General features: G+C 41.9%; 1 protein-coding gene and 1 long non-coding RNA gene across 5 annotated transcripts in view; one reads left to right on the top strand and one right to left on the bottom strand.

Moving 5' to 3' along the window:
* Window positions 1-3,407: 3,407 nt before the first annotated feature.
* On the bottom strand, window positions 3,408-12,023 carry LOC142749392 (uncharacterized). Its single transcript, XR_012882409.1, has 3 exons — window positions 11,632-12,023; window positions 11,287-11,560; window positions 3,408-3,978 (listed from the first exon to the last, which is right to left on the bottom strand). It is a non-coding gene; the product is annotated as an uncharacterized LOC142749392 (long non-coding RNA).
* PCLO (piccolo presynaptic cytomatrix protein) overlaps window positions 11,369-16,450 on the top strand; it is a 369,907-nt gene continuing 364,825 nt past the window's right edge. For 2 of the 4 annotated variants that reach the window (XM_075857363.1, XM_075857364.1), the window contains exon 1: window positions 11,369-11,845. In XM_075857363.1, coding sequence (XP_075713478.1) covers window positions 11,652-11,845 — 194 coding nt within the window. In that variant the 5' untranslated portion in view covers window positions 11,369-11,651. The remainder of the gene's footprint in view (window positions 11,846-16,450) is intronic. The other 2 variants (XM_075857362.1, XM_075857361.1) reach the window with 1 other exon arrangement.

Genomic DNA, 16,450 nt, shown 5'->3' with positions numbered 1-16,450 from the left:
TGTGATCAAACTGGATTTTCTCTTCCTCAACCAAAATTTGCATTAGTCTCAGTGAACTCCCTGTGATCTCCTGTTCCCACCTCTCTTTTATATTAGATGTTTTTAATCTGGAAGCAGGGGCAATAGGTATTCTTAGGCCTCTAGGTACTATTTTATTCTTGAGATAGTTCTCCAGACTCTGGATCTCCCACCAACTCCTTGTATAATCCTTGTGTAGTCTAGTCAGGTTTTTAAAAGAGGATTTCAGGGACACACCCTGCGTTGTATACACCAGTTCACACTCAGAGAAGACACTTTTTGCTTCACTCATCCATCCCTCTGTACTCAAATCAGAGAGTGCAAAGGCTGCCATACCCAGATGAAATGTACTATATAAAGAACTGTATAATTTGTATAAATTCACTGTATTTCAAAGATACATTCAATTGTGCTCCCACAACATAACAATTTTAAAGGATTCACTGGTGTGATATATGAGTAAAATATAACATTTATTTATAACTCTCTAAAAACAGGGGTACAATCACCACTGTGAAAAAGCCCCACCGTGTGTATAAAAACGTATTAAATAATAAACTCTGAGTTCTAATTCAATTGTGAACCTACTATAGCTCAGTGTTCAACAAGAATATCAATACGGAATCAGCATTTGAAAAATGGGCATAACAATAGTCTTGACCCTAATTCACACTAGAGTCCGTGATAACCGCACCGGAAGCTCCTAGTGTTGAGGTATACAAACAATGCTAGTGTTCCCAATGGGAGTTTAAATGAGCAGACAAATTATGCATGTTTCATTTAAACATGCATTTCCATGGCCAGTTTTCCCTTCAGGATAGCAAGAGACCCACATGGTCGTCATGACAGGTGGTCTCTTTATTATCAATGATCATCATGTGGGCAGTCTGGCTATGGTTCCTTATTCAGTAGGTGTTCCAATGACACCTTGTAGTGGGGTAGACATTCATTTATCTACACAATATGTATTATCAGTGTAGTTGTTTTATCAATGGCAGTCCAGCTGCGGGTTTTGAGCTGATCCGCAACACTTACCCAAACTCTTAAATATCGATATACTCCTTCTTTGCAGTGGTGAGTTCCCGGCAGCATGGGCGACTCGATTGTGGCCTCTACTGCACCTGCGCGTTCGGCTTTTGATGCGGTCGATGTTGGTTCCTGGCTGTCAGCTGATGGCCGGGAGTCACATGGACAGGTGTCACGAATTCGATTGGTGAGTGTGTTTGGCTGTTTCGATTGGCGGTGCCGAGGACAGGGGGAGGAGTCAGATGCTTTAAATAACTCAGAGTCCCAGAATGAAGCATGCCGCTGACATCTATGCGAGCATGCTTCCGTGGAGTACAGCAGAATACCTGCTGCTGAACTAAATATCGCTGGCATCCCTGGCCAGAGTGACCAAGCTACAGACCCCTGATGATGAGTATTGAAACGCGTTAGGTCGGTTGTGAATAGGAATTTTTTAGCATTGGGAACACTAGCATTGTTTGTATACCTCAACACTAGGAGCTTCCGGTGCGGTTATCACGGACTCTAGTGTGAATTAGGGTCAAGACTATTGTTATGCCCATTTTTCAAATGCTGATTCCGTATTGATATTCTTGTTGAACACTGAGCTATAGTAGGTTCACAATTGAATTAGAACTCAGAGTTTATTATTTAATACGTTTTTATACACACGGTGGGGCTTTTTCACAGTGGTGATTGTACCCCTGTTTTTAGAGAGTTATAAATAAATGTTATATTTTACTCATATATCACACCAGTGAATCCTTTAAAATTGTTATGTTGTGGGAGTACAATTGAATGTATCTTTGAAATACAGTGAATTTATCACATGTCTAGGACAGAAAGCTGGGGTGCTTCTTTAGCCCCTTCCCGACATTTGACGTATGCATACGCCAAAGTCGGGTAGGGGAAAGTATGGAGCGGGCTCACGCAGTATGTTACAGCCGACACTTCAGAGTAACTAGCGGCATTGCGCTCGAGTTTAACTGGTTAAATGCCGCGGTCAATACCGACCGCAGCATTTAAATCCTCGGAAAGAGGGGGGCAGCCCCCTCTAACAGCTCATCGCGCCCCCGCAACGCAATCGCGGGGGGGGGGGGGGGGCGATGGTTGCTATGGCTGCCTGGGGGCTTAATGAACGCCCCCAGGTCCACCTTCTTTGTACACCTATTAAGCCCAGGGCTTAATAGATGACTGTCAGAATCACGATATACTGTAATACATTAATATTGTAGTATATCGTGCAAGCGATGTAACGATCGCTGGTTGAAGTCCCCTAGGGGGACTAATTAAAAAAAGTAAAAATGAGTTAAATAAAGTTTGTTTTTTTGTGTAAAAAAAAAAATAACAAATTAAAAGTTCAAAAAAAAAACCTTTTGCCATTTTCCCCCTAGAGCATATTAAAAAAATAAATAAATAAACATAATTGGTATCGCCGCGTCCGTAAAAGTCTTAAATATTACAATATATAATTATTTAACCCGCACGGTGAACGCCGTAAAAAAAAAAAAATTGTAAACGCCAGAATGTCTATTTTTTGGTCACCTAATCTCCCGCAAAAAATGAAATAAAAAGCGATCAAACCATCGCATTTACACAAAAATTTTATTATTAAAAACTACAGCTTATCCCGCAAAAAATAAGCCCTCATACCACTTAATCGACAGAAAAATAAAAAAGTTATGGCTCTCGGAATTTGGCGACACAAAATTTTACACTTAGGTTTTTACTTGTAAAAGTAGTAAAATATAGATAAAACGATACATATTTGGTGTAGCCGTAATCGTATTGACCCGCAGAATAAAGTTAACATGTTGTTTTAATTGAACAGTGAATTCCGTAAAAACGGCGGGTTAAAAACCATGGAGGAATCGCTGTTTTTTTCATTTTCTACCCCACAAATAATTTTTTCCCGTTTCCTAGTACATTATACGGCAAAATAAATGGTGCTACGAAAAACTACAACTCGTCCCGCAAAAATCAAGCCCTCATAGTACTATATCGACGGAAAAATAAAGACGCTATGGCTTCTGGAATGTGGGGAGGAAAAAACGAAAATGAAAATCTGAAAAAGGGCTGCGGCGGAAAGGGGTTAAACTTTATTTTTAACCAGCTCAAGTCCAGTTCCTAACCAACAGGAAACAATATTCCTTTAATATTTATTGGTCGGGATAAGAAAGGAGTGACAGGCCGGGGACTTGTATGAGCTGCTGAAAACCAGCATGTTTACGAGAAGCAATAACGGCACAGGGAAATTGTTACTAAAAATTTGGAAGTAGACTAAAGATTTGGTAAATATCACTACCTGTGTAAAGAAACCCAAGTTTGGAGGAATAATGACGGACCATAAGTATTGGTGTAAGAATGATTTATTTAATCAGGAAAATATCAAATGTTGCGAGGATATTCAGGAAGACCATGGTGTTATCGTAATAGATTATTTTAGGTACTCCCAAATTAGACATGCATTCTTGAAGACACAATTTAGTAGGCTATATAACTTTACAAAATCTTAAGCACTTCACGATTTAAAGGTAAATGAGAATAGCAGGAGCTTATTGTCACGGTTATACAAATAATTCTTGTATCAAAAGATAAGGAAACAAAACTTTACACAGGATGGGAATTAGTGAAACCCTGCGTGCCCACAATGCGATGCTGTGGACGCACATTTGTTGCAAATGTTGTTCCGTAAATGAATTGAGTACTCGCAGAAAGTTGTGAAACACTTAAAGGTTATTCCCAACGTAGACATTTATATCATATTAATATTATATGCTATTAATGTCTGATAGATGCAGATCCCAGCTCTATATCAAGAACTGCGGTCACCCCCGTTTTGCCCGGTGAGGCGGCCGCTTGCTGCTGATTCCAGGCGTGGACTACTGGAGAGGGGTCCGCACGCAGCTCTCTCCATTATGTTCAATGGAAGTTCAGGAAACCGCCGTGAATATCCTGTGGATATGCCATAAATATCTAAGGACTTATTCAGACAAGTGGATTGTTACGTTTTTGCGGACCACATCACCCACTGAAGTCAATGGGTACGTGAAAAACATGGACAGCACACGGACGACATTTGCTAAAGAAATTATGAGAAAAAAACCACAAAGAAAAAAATGGGAACACTGATGCCACACAGAATACACACGGATACCACACAGAACTAAAATGCATGAAATACGCTCCCTTTTTTTGCAGACGCAAAACCCTTAGTTCCGAATAACCCTTTAAGCAGGATATTTGAAACACAATTCCCTGCAGGCCCGGTGGTTTGTTTGTTAGGTGATGATAGCCTAATTAGGGCTATAACTGGTGGTCACAAAGGGCTAAAGGAACTTTTATTTTTAGCTGGGAATATTATTTCATAAAACTGGGTGTCAATCCGGAATCCTAATTTATGTGAATGGATTAAAATGGTTACTAGAGTTATGGTCAAAGTTCCGCGACAGAGGTAAGGAGGAGATATTTATAAGTAACTGGCAAGTTTGATTGAGTAACCAGGTGGGCAACACAGAAGCCTTGATATAAGGTTTCCCCAAACTTATTTATTCATCCATTTATTATTAGTTTTTTCTCTTCTGGAACGGGTGGGAAATGTAGGAAGGTTAAAGTGTAGCTAAACGTTTGACAAACTTCTGACATGTCATAGTGACATGTCAGAAGTTTGGATTGGTGGGGGTTACGAGCACTGAGACCCCAACCAAATGCTAGAACGAAGCAGCTGAAGTGCTCGCGGCTTCGTGTCTGTTCGACTTTTTCCGGAAAGCCGATGTATCAGAGTACGAGCTAATGGACTTTCTATTGAGTCCGTACACCGATACATTTATTTACGGAAAAAGCCCAACAGACACGAGCGCTTCATCTGCTTCGTTCTGGCGATTGGTGGGAGTCTCAGTGCTCGGACCACCACCAATCAAAACTTCTGACATGTCACTATGATATGTCAGAAGTTTGTCAAATGTTTAGCTACACTTTAAGGATGCAAAAAAGAAAAATAAATATGTAAATGTACTATAGAATGTAACTCACTGTTGTACCTGACATTGGAGTGAAAAAAAGAATAAAAGAAAAAAAAAAGAATGAGTTTTTCTAAAACGGAAATAACTGAATTCTGATGAGTGTGTGCTAGTTTTTTTTTTACTTTAAAAGTTATGGAAACCTTTGACATGGAAGAAATTATATTCATATATGTTAGTGGTTACCTAGAATAAAAAAATGTTGCCCTAAGCTTCAGGTTGCAATCTTCATATTCCTTCATTCATTTTCAGAACCCCTGATATTCAGTTTGCAAGCTACTTTAATTTCAGACTTTTTGCCTGTGTGATATGACCTACCAGTAATACATGCTTGACGAGCCAGACACTATACTGGCGAAACGCGTAGGAACGAATACCACGCAGCGAAATCTTAGGAAATTAATTTAAGTCTAGGGACAGTTTCCAGTGATAATGGGGTCATTCTTTTAAGAACAGGTGAACGGATACGCTATCAACAGTGAGGCAATCTCAGAGTAGATATAGGGAGAGAGACTGAGCACCAATGTGTGATCCCCACATATCAGTAATTTTGCCTAATAATGTGGAACATAACGCCTAGCGCTCATTAATTTGAGTGTATATGTTTTGTATGTCAGTGTTTTTTTAATACAATAAATACAAGTAACTTAATTTTATGGGCTTAAATAAAAGCTATGATTTAAAATACGAATCCTTCCTTTTCATATTTGTAATTTGATATGGGAAGGCATAACAGGAACCAGCCCATGGTAACTATTTGGGAAACATAATATCTAATACATGCTGGAGTTTCAGGGATGGACATAACATTGGTGCAACCTGTGCAGCTGAACAGGGGCACAGTAGCTAATATCTTCTTACTGTCTACATCTCAGAATTACTGGTGTATTGTTAGTGAATTACTGGTGTATTATTAGTGAAATATAAGGGGGTCCTCTGTGCTGAGCTATTAGAGAGCAAGGGGCCCATATATTGTTCTTGCACAGGGACCCTCTGCTGTCTGTGTCAGTTTGTGAGTCCAGGATACTGCTGCCTTCACTAGCTCTCATGTATCCGCACAGCTTTCTCTCCAAACTGATAGCCTGTGTGTGATTTACCCTCTTTTCTGCTCCCTATCTACACTCTTATACAGTTTTGCCTGTCTGATCTCCCATCTTGAACACTTGGAAACTTTCCTCCCTCTTCACTCTCTGATCTGCCGTGTACAACCTCCTTCCCCCTCCCTGCTGCTATCTCTAACACTAAGAGAAGGGTGGGGAAGAGCAGATTATCTCAGTCCGTCAGGAGAAGTTGACTGATGGATTTGAGTTAGAAGCAGCAACACAGCCAGTTATCTGCAGGAGCTGCACAGACTCTACAGCAGCAAAATAGTACAAAACATTTAATGAAGACTATCTAGAAATTAACTTACTGTAACGTTGCATTTAGGAAGAAAATGAACAAAAAATAAAACGTGCGGCCTCTTCAATGTTTACCAGGCATAACGCCTTCCACTTTAATAACGTCTGTGTCTGTGATTGCAGTTCCGGTCCCATTTAAGTGAATGGGACCAGGCTGAAGAGAACTGCAATACCAGGCACATCCACTATAGAAATGTGTGGTGTTGTCATTGGTAAACTATGTAGTGGCGGCAGCATTCATCGCCGCGGTCCCTTCAGTCAGCTGATCATAGGGGTCGGACTACCCACCGATCTAATATTGATGACATATCCTAACGATAGATTATCAATATAAAAGTCCCAGAGAACCCTTTTAAGTGCATATGTTCTAGGTAGCTGTACAATGGATGTCAATACTGATCTGGGTTTGCTAAGTTGCTAAGTGTATATAACGTCCGTCTGTCATTCGCCTCACCCTCCAGACGGACGACATATCCACATGTATAACCTGGGGCAGTATTGGTGGGGGTGTTGGATATTAAACACATGCTGTGGATACAATTGATATACTGTATTTAAGAATTACTTATGTATTGTGTTATTCAATGCTGATAGAACACTATTGACGTGTATGCATGCCTGACATGACTACGTTGGTATAATACTAAGGCTTCGTTCACATCTGCGTCAGGGCTCTGTTCCTACATTCCGTCGGAACGGAGCTCTGACTGACACAAACAGAAACCAGAGGTTTCCATCACTATTGATTTTAATGGTGACAGATCTGGTGCCAATGGTTTCCGTTTGTCTCAGTTGTGCAGGGCTTCCGTCGTTTTGACGGAATCAATAGTGTAGTCGACTACGCTATTGATTCCGTCAAAAAGACGGAACCCCTGCACAACTGAGACAAACGGAAAATATTGGCACCGGATCCGCCACCATTGAAATCAACGGTGATGGAAACGGAAACCTCTGGTTTCCGCTTGTGTCAGTCAGGGCTCCATTCCGACGGAACGTAGCCCTGACGCAGATGTGAACAAAGCCTAACAAACTTATATGTGTCTGGTCTGTTCCTTCACTCCCTTGTTTTTAAATGTCCCATGTGTACTTTTGGCATTTTATGTTGATTTGTACAGCCATCCACTGGCATAGCTATAGGGGTCGCAGCGGTCGCAATTGCGACCGGGCCCCGAAGCCAGGGGGGCCCACGGCCCCCCGCACCACAACAATAAAAAGTTACTATAGTAACTCGGGCCGCGGGCCCCTGTTACTATAGTAACATACTTTACTTACCTTCCTGGTTCCGGATCGCAGCGGAGGTCCTGACGTCAAGCGCTGTGCGCAGCGCATGACGTCACAGCGCTATGCGCCGCGCACAGCATTGAGACGACAGAACTCCCGCCGCGGCCGAAGAGGAAGGTAAGGTTAGCCCTGACTGGCGGGGTCCGACTCCCGGAACCCGCCAATCAGCTGTTTTGAAGGGGCCGCAGCACTCGTACGAGAGCTGCTCCCCTTCATTCCTGTCACTTCATTCCGGTCACACTGTGAATCCGTGTCGGCGATTCACAGTGTGAGCGAGTAGTGAAATGAAGGGGAAGCAGCTCTCGTACGAGTGCTGCAGCCCCTTCAAAACAGCTGATTTGCGGGTCCCGAGAGACACATCAGCTATTGATGGCCTATCCTGAGGATAGGCCATCAATGTTTAGGGACTGTACAACCCCTAAGCCTACGATGTAGCAGGCTTAGGGGGCCCATGAGACAGGATCACAGATTATGTGATCCTGTCTGCTGGGCCCTGTATCTAAGCCAATCACATGGTAGGCTTAGATACATGGCCCATGCGTGATCCGGTCTGCTGGGCCCTGTATCTAAGCCAATCACATGGTAGGCTTAGATACATGGCCCATGTGTGATCCTGTCTGATGGGCCCTCTATATAAGCCTACCACACTGTAGGTTTAAATACAGGGCCCAGCACACAGTAATCTTATACTGTATAAGATTACTGTCTGCTGGACCCTGTATCTAAGCCTACGTTGTGGTAGGCTTAGATACAGGATCCCACTGACCGTATCACACATGGGCCCTGTATCTAAGCCTAACACATGTGTTACTAATCGTTTTTCTTGTGTGTTTTCTTACAGGTTCGGTCGTTGGACTACGTCGGATTCCAGGACTACTTCGATGACAGCTTTTTTTTATTATCAATAAAATGGTTAATGAGGGCTGTGTGGGTTTTTTTTTTTATTTCAATAAAATATTTTTTCTATGTCTTTGTGTTTTTTTTTAAACTATATTACTACTGCCTTAGTAATGGCCGCCGGCTGATTGACAGCATCCATTGCTAAGGCGGCGCTTAGTGTTAGCCAGTGCAGAGGCTAACACTAACCCCCTTTATTACCCCGGTACCCACCGCCACCAGGGGTGCTGGGAAGAGCCGGGTACGATCCAGTACCTGACCATCTGTAGTGATGGTCGGCCACTGGGGTGGCCGCAGGCTGGTATTATCAGGAGGGGAAAGGCCAAAAACAGTGGCCCTTCCTACCCTGGTGATGCTAGGCTGCTGCTGCTTTATTGTATCTGGCTGGTTATGAAAAATGGGGGGGACCCCACGTCATTTAAAAAAAATAAAAAATAAAAATAATTGGAAAGAACGATGTGGGGTCCCCCCCAATTTTCATAACCAGCCAGATACAACACAGCAGCAGCAGCAGGCAGCATTACCAGGGTGGGAAGGGCCACTGTTTTTGGCCTTCCCCAGCCTAATAGTATCAGCCTGCGGCCACCCCGATGCCTGCCCGTCACTACAAATGGTCGGGTACTGGTTCGTACCCGGCTCTTCCCAGTACCCCTGGTTTTGGTGGGTACCGGGGTAATAATGGGGGTTAGTGTAGCCTCTGCACCGGCTAACTTTAAGCCCCGCCTTAGTAATGGAGGTTGTCAATCATCCAGCGGCCATTACTAAGGCGGTGATAATAAAGTTTAAAAAGATACAAGCACATAGAAAAAATATTTTATTGAAATAAAAAAACACAACCCTCAGTAAACATTTTATTGAGAATAAAAAAAACGCCGTCATTGAAGTCCTCGTATCCGAAGTCCAACAACCGAACCTGTAAAAAAACACAAACACACAAAAGTAATCAGTAACACATAAATAAGCAAAATTATTATTCTTACCTATCCTGGGTCCAGCACTGGAGACGCAATGTCAGCGAGCTGGGCCCTGTATCTAATCCAATCATGTGTGATACTGTCTGCTGAGCTGTGTATCTAATCCAATCATGTGTGATACTGTCTGCTGGGCCCTGTATCTAATCGTATCTTGTGTGATACTATCTGCTGGGCCCTATATCTAATCCGATCATGTGTGATACTGTCTGCTGAGCCACTGTATCTAATCCTATCATGTGTGATACTGCCTTCTGAGCCACTGTATCTAATCCTATCATGTGTGGTACTGTCTGCTGAGCCACTGTATCTAATCCTATCATGTGTGGTACTGTCTGCTGAGCCACTGTATCTAATCCTATCATGTGTGATACTGTCTGCTGGGCCACTGTATCTAATCCTATCATGTGTGATATTGCCTTCTGAGCCACTGTATCTAATCCTATCATGTGTGATAATGTCTGCTGAGCCACTGTATCTAATCCTATCCATAGTTTATAGGGTCGTAGTGCTATAGATATGCTATGCTGTCTCATATACACACTTTTTTTGGGGCGGACACATATGTATTATGGCTATTTCCCTGACATTTTAAGCCCTGAGGGTATGTTCACACGGCTGCGTCCGTTACGGCTGTAATTACGGTGCTGTTTTCAGGAGAAAACAGCACCGTAATTTCAGACGTAATGGCATGTGCAGGCGTCTTTCGCTGCGTCCATTGCGGACGTAATTGGAGCTGTTTTTCTATGGAGTCCATGAAAAACGGCTCCACTTACGTCTGAAGAAGTGACAGGCACTTCTTTGACGCGGGCGTCTTTTTTTTACGCGCCGCCTTTTGACAGCGGCGCGTAAAAAAAAATGACCGTCGGCACAGAACATCGTAAGACCCATTCAAATGAATGGGCAGATGTTTGCCAACGCTTTTGAGCCGCATTTTCGGACGTAATTCAATGCTAAAACGCCCGAATTACGTCCGTAAATAGGGTGTGTGAAGCCAGCCTTAGTGACGCCGCGGCTGCTAGTGCTGCATTGTTGGGTCACTTAGGAGACCCAGCGATGAGCGTCGGCCATGAGAAGTTTGCGGGGGGGGGGGCCCAGTAAGAATTTTCGCATCGGGGCCCATGAGCCTTTAGCTACGCCCCTGCAGCCATCAATAAATAAATTGTGTTTGGAATAGAAGAATGGCGTATTTTACTATTTAAGATTATGTAGGTTGTATATTGTTTTGCTACCTGAGGTGTAGAGATGAGATGGTCTTTTTATTTTTATTTGGTGATGTCTTTATAGGGTTTATTCATAATAATAAAATTATTATGTAGTATTATAATAGAGAAAAATAGACTGTGTACCGTATTACCTAAAATTTATGGGACTCATACTTTCTGATTTGTGGAATCAGAAAGTAGGACGGATACTCAGGCACTATGGTGGGCCAGTCCCACCCTCATTAACATTAGTTACCAGAAAATATGTTTATAAATATGGTGTACGTTAAATAAAGCAATGTGCCCACTGTACTATGACCAAGTGTCATGACACATTGATCCAGGTGCTCCCAAGTTGTTACTTTATTTACCATAAATAGTAACTATGGTGAGGAAACCATTGAATGATATGAGATGAATAGTGTTAGTGGCTACAAAGAAGGGGGGGGGGGAGGCATGCAAAGATCATGTGACAAGGGGAGCTTGATACCTGCTGCATAGGGTGGGGGAGGGGTGGCTTACTGAGACCACCCAGTGCCCCCGTGTCCAGTGCCGTGAAGAGAGCCGCTGTGTGTGTATGCAGCACTGCTGGAGGTCAGCTCAGCAGTCATGCTGTTCCTTTAAGAGCTGGATGGCGGCGGAGATGATGATGCGCGCTGATCACCTGCCGGAGCCGAGCATGCTCCCTGCCCAGGAGAGGAGGAGACTTCCAGCCGTAGCATCTCTAGCCGGCCAGCCCGGATCACTATCGCTGGAGCCCATCACTATGGAGGAAGCAGTGTAGGATTAGATGATCGCAGGGAATAACGAGCAGGGCAGGGCTAGTAGTACATACCGTGCAGCTGGCTGCTCATCATGGGCAACGAGGGCAGCATAGAAGGAGGAGAAGGGCTGGGTGGGCATCCAGAGGGCGATGGAAGAGGAGGATTCGCCCAGATCCCTGCTGGAATGGAGGCTGATCTGAGCCGGCTCAGCGAGGTGGAGAGGAAGCAGATCGCTGCTGTGATGTCAAGGGCGCACGATCTGCCGACGGATCGCCCCGGGTTAAGGCATGTCATACCTCTTATTACCCCCTGTGTACTGTGTATTATAACCTCTGCTGGGGACGGGTGGATCCTCTACACCTTCCGCCGTCACAATATGTCTGATCTGAGGAGACTCACACCGATCTCCTGCTCTTCCTCCCCCTTCTTGAAGGACGTGACAAGCTGTTAGAGTAATCTCTCTCATTATACCCCTTCTCTCTGTAGATCGGTGGCTGCTGTATATGTCATGTGTGATAATCTGGGAAATAGAAGTGTGATGATGGGACGTGTCCATGTTCTGCATGAATGAGTGTGCTGCTCATAGGTGCAGCTTGACTCTATAGAAGGCTCCTGTTCCTTTAAATAGGACTGGCACATCGATTACCCTCCCATATCAGTGCTGAGGAGAAGAATCCTGATTAATAATGGATTATATTTATGATCCAGGATTTATTGTGCATTAGATAGGAAGCTGTTACATTGGGGCTTTCTATAAAATAATATTCTATTTGATCGTCCTATTTCCTTTTGAGTAAGTGGTCAGTGATGCTGGATGATGCCAGTGCAGTGCCAGGCTATCTGATCCCAGGGCGCATTCACGGCTAGAGGATTGTGTTGGGGTTTCATTACCGCTGTCTGTAGATTAGCCCTGTCCATGGTGCTGAAGTCCTGCCATCCATACCATGGTATATATAAGCCATGATGGCACACTTCATATGATCAATACATAAGTGTATAATACCTAGGTTCTATAAGTACATATGCATGCTCTAGTGTGTGCCAGTGGTCATCTGATGAGGCACTTGGCTTTAGTAATGCATTTTGAAGAGTGCATGTGTGTAATATCTATATACATATATATATATATATATATAATTTTTTCCCTTCATTTCATTGAAAAGCTGTACACTGCCATGATGCTACCAATATACTTTAGGTTTCCATAGTGTGATATTATGTATTATAACTACTTCAGTAAATTCAGCATTCATACTAGTCTATACTATATAAACTATATGGACATAAAACTTGAATGTAGTATCCATAGTGTCAAAGCGAACTGTAGCCAGATTTACTCTGCTTTATATCTATCAGCCATTCTGAGAGACTGGTATATTGATATATATCACTGGGCTATCAATGGATGCAGTCCACCCTCACTGCCAGAATACATATTGATTGCAATTCTTGTCTATTCATGATGTTATGGCCTTTCTTTTATTCCTATTTCATTTCAGACTTCTAGAGTGCAGTCTGAGAACCATTGCAAATGGGAATTTGCATGTAAGACAAAGCTAAAAGAAAAGCCATCATTATATGAGTTCATATGGATATATGTGTTAGTTCAAGCCTTGCATTGGGTACATTTAGGGGGTAAATAACATGAAATCTTACTAGGAGGATTAAAATTATTACACTGATCATATATCTTAAAGCATGTAATTTATGTTTTGCAGCAGCTTCTTGCTTTACTGGTATTATCAATGGAAGAAATTGTTTCAGTGGACATTACATTATTTGATATGCAAATCAGTTGATCATAAAATCACTGTTTCCTGAGTGTGGAAAGAGCTGGGAATTACAGTGTTAAAACTTACACTTGCTGTAGGACAATTAGTGTGTAAGTGTGTGTAATAGCAGAAGATTCCCACTGCAGCCTTATAGAGTCAATTTCTCATTAGCCTGAGCTGGTAACTATTTTATTTCCACAGTAATCACTTAGATCTAGCACTGATAAATACCTAAAAAATACTACACTTGTTTGTTTATTTATAAGAAGCTGACAAATGTAAGAATATTTAGTTTTTTGCTTTGAAGTAGTTTACTTGTCTTCTAGTTTAATTAGTTTTAACTGCTGGTTAATTTATTAAGATTTCTAAGGTAATAAAAATAAAAATAAACTGGCAAGAAAACAGAACCTGCAGTTAAGTTTTTTCTTTTTTAATAATAATAATTTACATGCATGTCAATCACAAAAGCAAAAAGTAGTATTCCATATGTGACACTTTTTTGGATTACTATATACTTTGATGGTCTATTGTGATAACTGTTGTTTTTATCTATCTATCTATCTATCTATCTACTGTATCTCGGAAAGCCGAGCGAGCAGTGTACAGACTCATAGACTTTCTATTAAGCCCATACACCGCTCGCTTGGCTTTCTGAAGTAAGCCAAGCAGAACCAAGCATAAACAAAGTGGCACAGCGCTCTCCTGAGCGATTCCGCCGCTTTGGTGGGGGTCTCAGTGCTTGGACCCCCACCAATCAAAACTTCTGACATGTCACAAGTTCTTTTTTAAAGTAGAGGTACACTGTGAATCACTCATCACTAGGCTCAGTGCTGCTAGTTCTTGCTCAAGATTTTGGTGAAATAGTAAAACTGGAGGAGAGTACATTCTCTGCAAATCAGCAGCCTTTAGTGGGCTCAAGATGCCGCTGATTTGCAAAGAAAAAGATATTCCCTCACACTGATCTACCTTAAAAAAAGTAGAAGTGCCAAGTCTGGTTACGCATCCACTATATTTTTGTACTTCATTTTCCATTTCTCTTTAGGATCTTGACAAAGTGGATTACAGTAGATAACATTCCCAAAAATTCCCCATTTCCTCTTGATTTATTACTAGTGGAACATAAAGGGTACAGGATCCAAAAATAACTCCACAAATGTTAGTTTCATTCAGTGCTATGTTATATACACTATATAAACAAAAGTATTGGGACCTCTCATAATCATTGACTTCAGGTGTTTTATTCAGTGCCATTGTCACAGGTGTATAAAATCCAGCAACTAGCCATGCAGTCGCCTTTACAAACATTTCTGAAAGAATGGGTCGTTCTAAAGAGATCACTGAATTCCAGCGTGGTACTGTCATAGGATGCCACCGTTGCAACAAGTGAGCTTGTGAAATTTCTTTCCTCCTAGATATTCAACGATCAACTGTGAGTAGTATTATTGCAAAGTGGAAGTGTTTAGGTACCAGAGCCACACAGCCATGAAGTGGCAGACCACATAAATTTACAGAGCAGGGTCTACGAGTGCTAAGACGCATAGTGCATAAAAGTCACCAACGCTCTGCTGACTCAACTGCAGAGTTCCAAACCTCCTCTGGAGTTGACATCTGCAAAAAAAATGTGTGGCAGTGGCTTCATGGCATTGGTTTCCATGGCCGAACAGCTGCATGTAAGCCTTACATCACCAAGCACAATGCCACGTGTTGGATGGAGTGGTGTATAGCATGCCACCACTGGACTTTGGAGCAGTGGAAACGTTATCTGTGGAGTGATGAATTACGCTTCTCTATCTAGCAGTCTGATGGGCGAGTTTGGCAAATTCCAGGAGCACATTACTTGTCTGACAGCATTGTGCTAACTGTAAAGTTTGGTGGAGGATGGATAATGCTATGTTTTTTTTTTTTTTTAAGGGTTGGCCTTAGTTCCAGTAAAAGGCAATCTTAATGTCCCAATTTTTTTTTTTGCATATAGTGTATATAGGAACGTGCTATTTATAGTAATAATTTAATATGTAATGATATCTTTGGTAATAATAACCTTAAGAAAATGGAGTCTATATAAAACCCATGCAATATAAAATATATAAACTTTATTGAAATGCAAAAACATTTAAAAAGTATTTGTTTAACATGAAGGCCTCCACCAGGTAAAGACTTCCAGCCGAAACGTGCATCGGGAAGTGACGCCAGGCTACCACCTCATACCTTTATCCCCTCATGGGTGAGGTGTTTCTGTGCATTACCATTGCTCAATATTATTTATGTATTTTTCCATTTAAATAAGTCAGTCTGTGATATTTTCTCTGTGTACATGTTAGACTCCTTCAAGGAGGTGATAGATTGGGGTTGTTCCCCATTGACATCGTTGCTTACTGGGATCTATTTGGCTTACTGTGTAGATTACATACAGTTTTTTGCTTCCTAGTTTCTGCTTTTCACACTGTGGGAATCATCTCTGAATTTTAATTTTGTGTTAAACATTTCATTTTTAATGTTTTTGTGTTTCAATAAAGTTTATATATTTTATATTGCATGAGTGTCATGTAGACTAAATTTTCTATAGGTTATTATTTCAGCTTAGGGGGTTGACACCACTGACACGATGTCCAGCTCATTGCATGCATGGTTTCCTCTATATGCTATAGGTTGACAGGGCATTGTCCGGTGATTAGGATGGGGATTGTGGTTGTTCTCCAAATTGGTTTAATGATATCTTCTGTTATAAAATAAGTGGCTGGTCGTAATTCTCTCGTTGGCACACCTGTAAAAGTAAAAGAGCATGTTGTGGTCAAGGATATTTGTGTTTATTCTCCTCGGGAAGTGGAGTTACTGACTTTCTGATCTTCCTATTATTTCAGTGTGTTAAGGCATGAGCTGAGCTTCTTTACTACGTAAATGACACAATATCAGCATTGAAAATGTGGCTAATGTCAACCACCATCTTCTTTATATTGCTGACGTTCAGGACAAGACAATTATGTCACAGTAGGAACATCTATTTAGTGTGCCCATGGTGGGAATAACCGGAGAGGACAATCACCTTCCAGTGCTGACAGTTTACTTCTGACAAGTCTAGTTGCAAGGAGTTTCTGTGTATCCTAGTCCATGGAGTTTCTGG

This window comes from Rhinoderma darwinii, chromosome 3 (genome assembly GCF_050947455.1).
Source record: "Rhinoderma darwinii isolate aRhiDar2 chromosome 3, aRhiDar2.hap1, whole genome shotgun sequence".
Lineage (NCBI taxonomy): Eukaryota > Metazoa > Chordata > Amphibia > Anura > Rhinodermatidae > Rhinoderma > Rhinoderma darwinii.
Note: the sequence above shows the minus strand (reverse complement) of the source record. Positions and strands in the feature narration are given on the sequence as shown.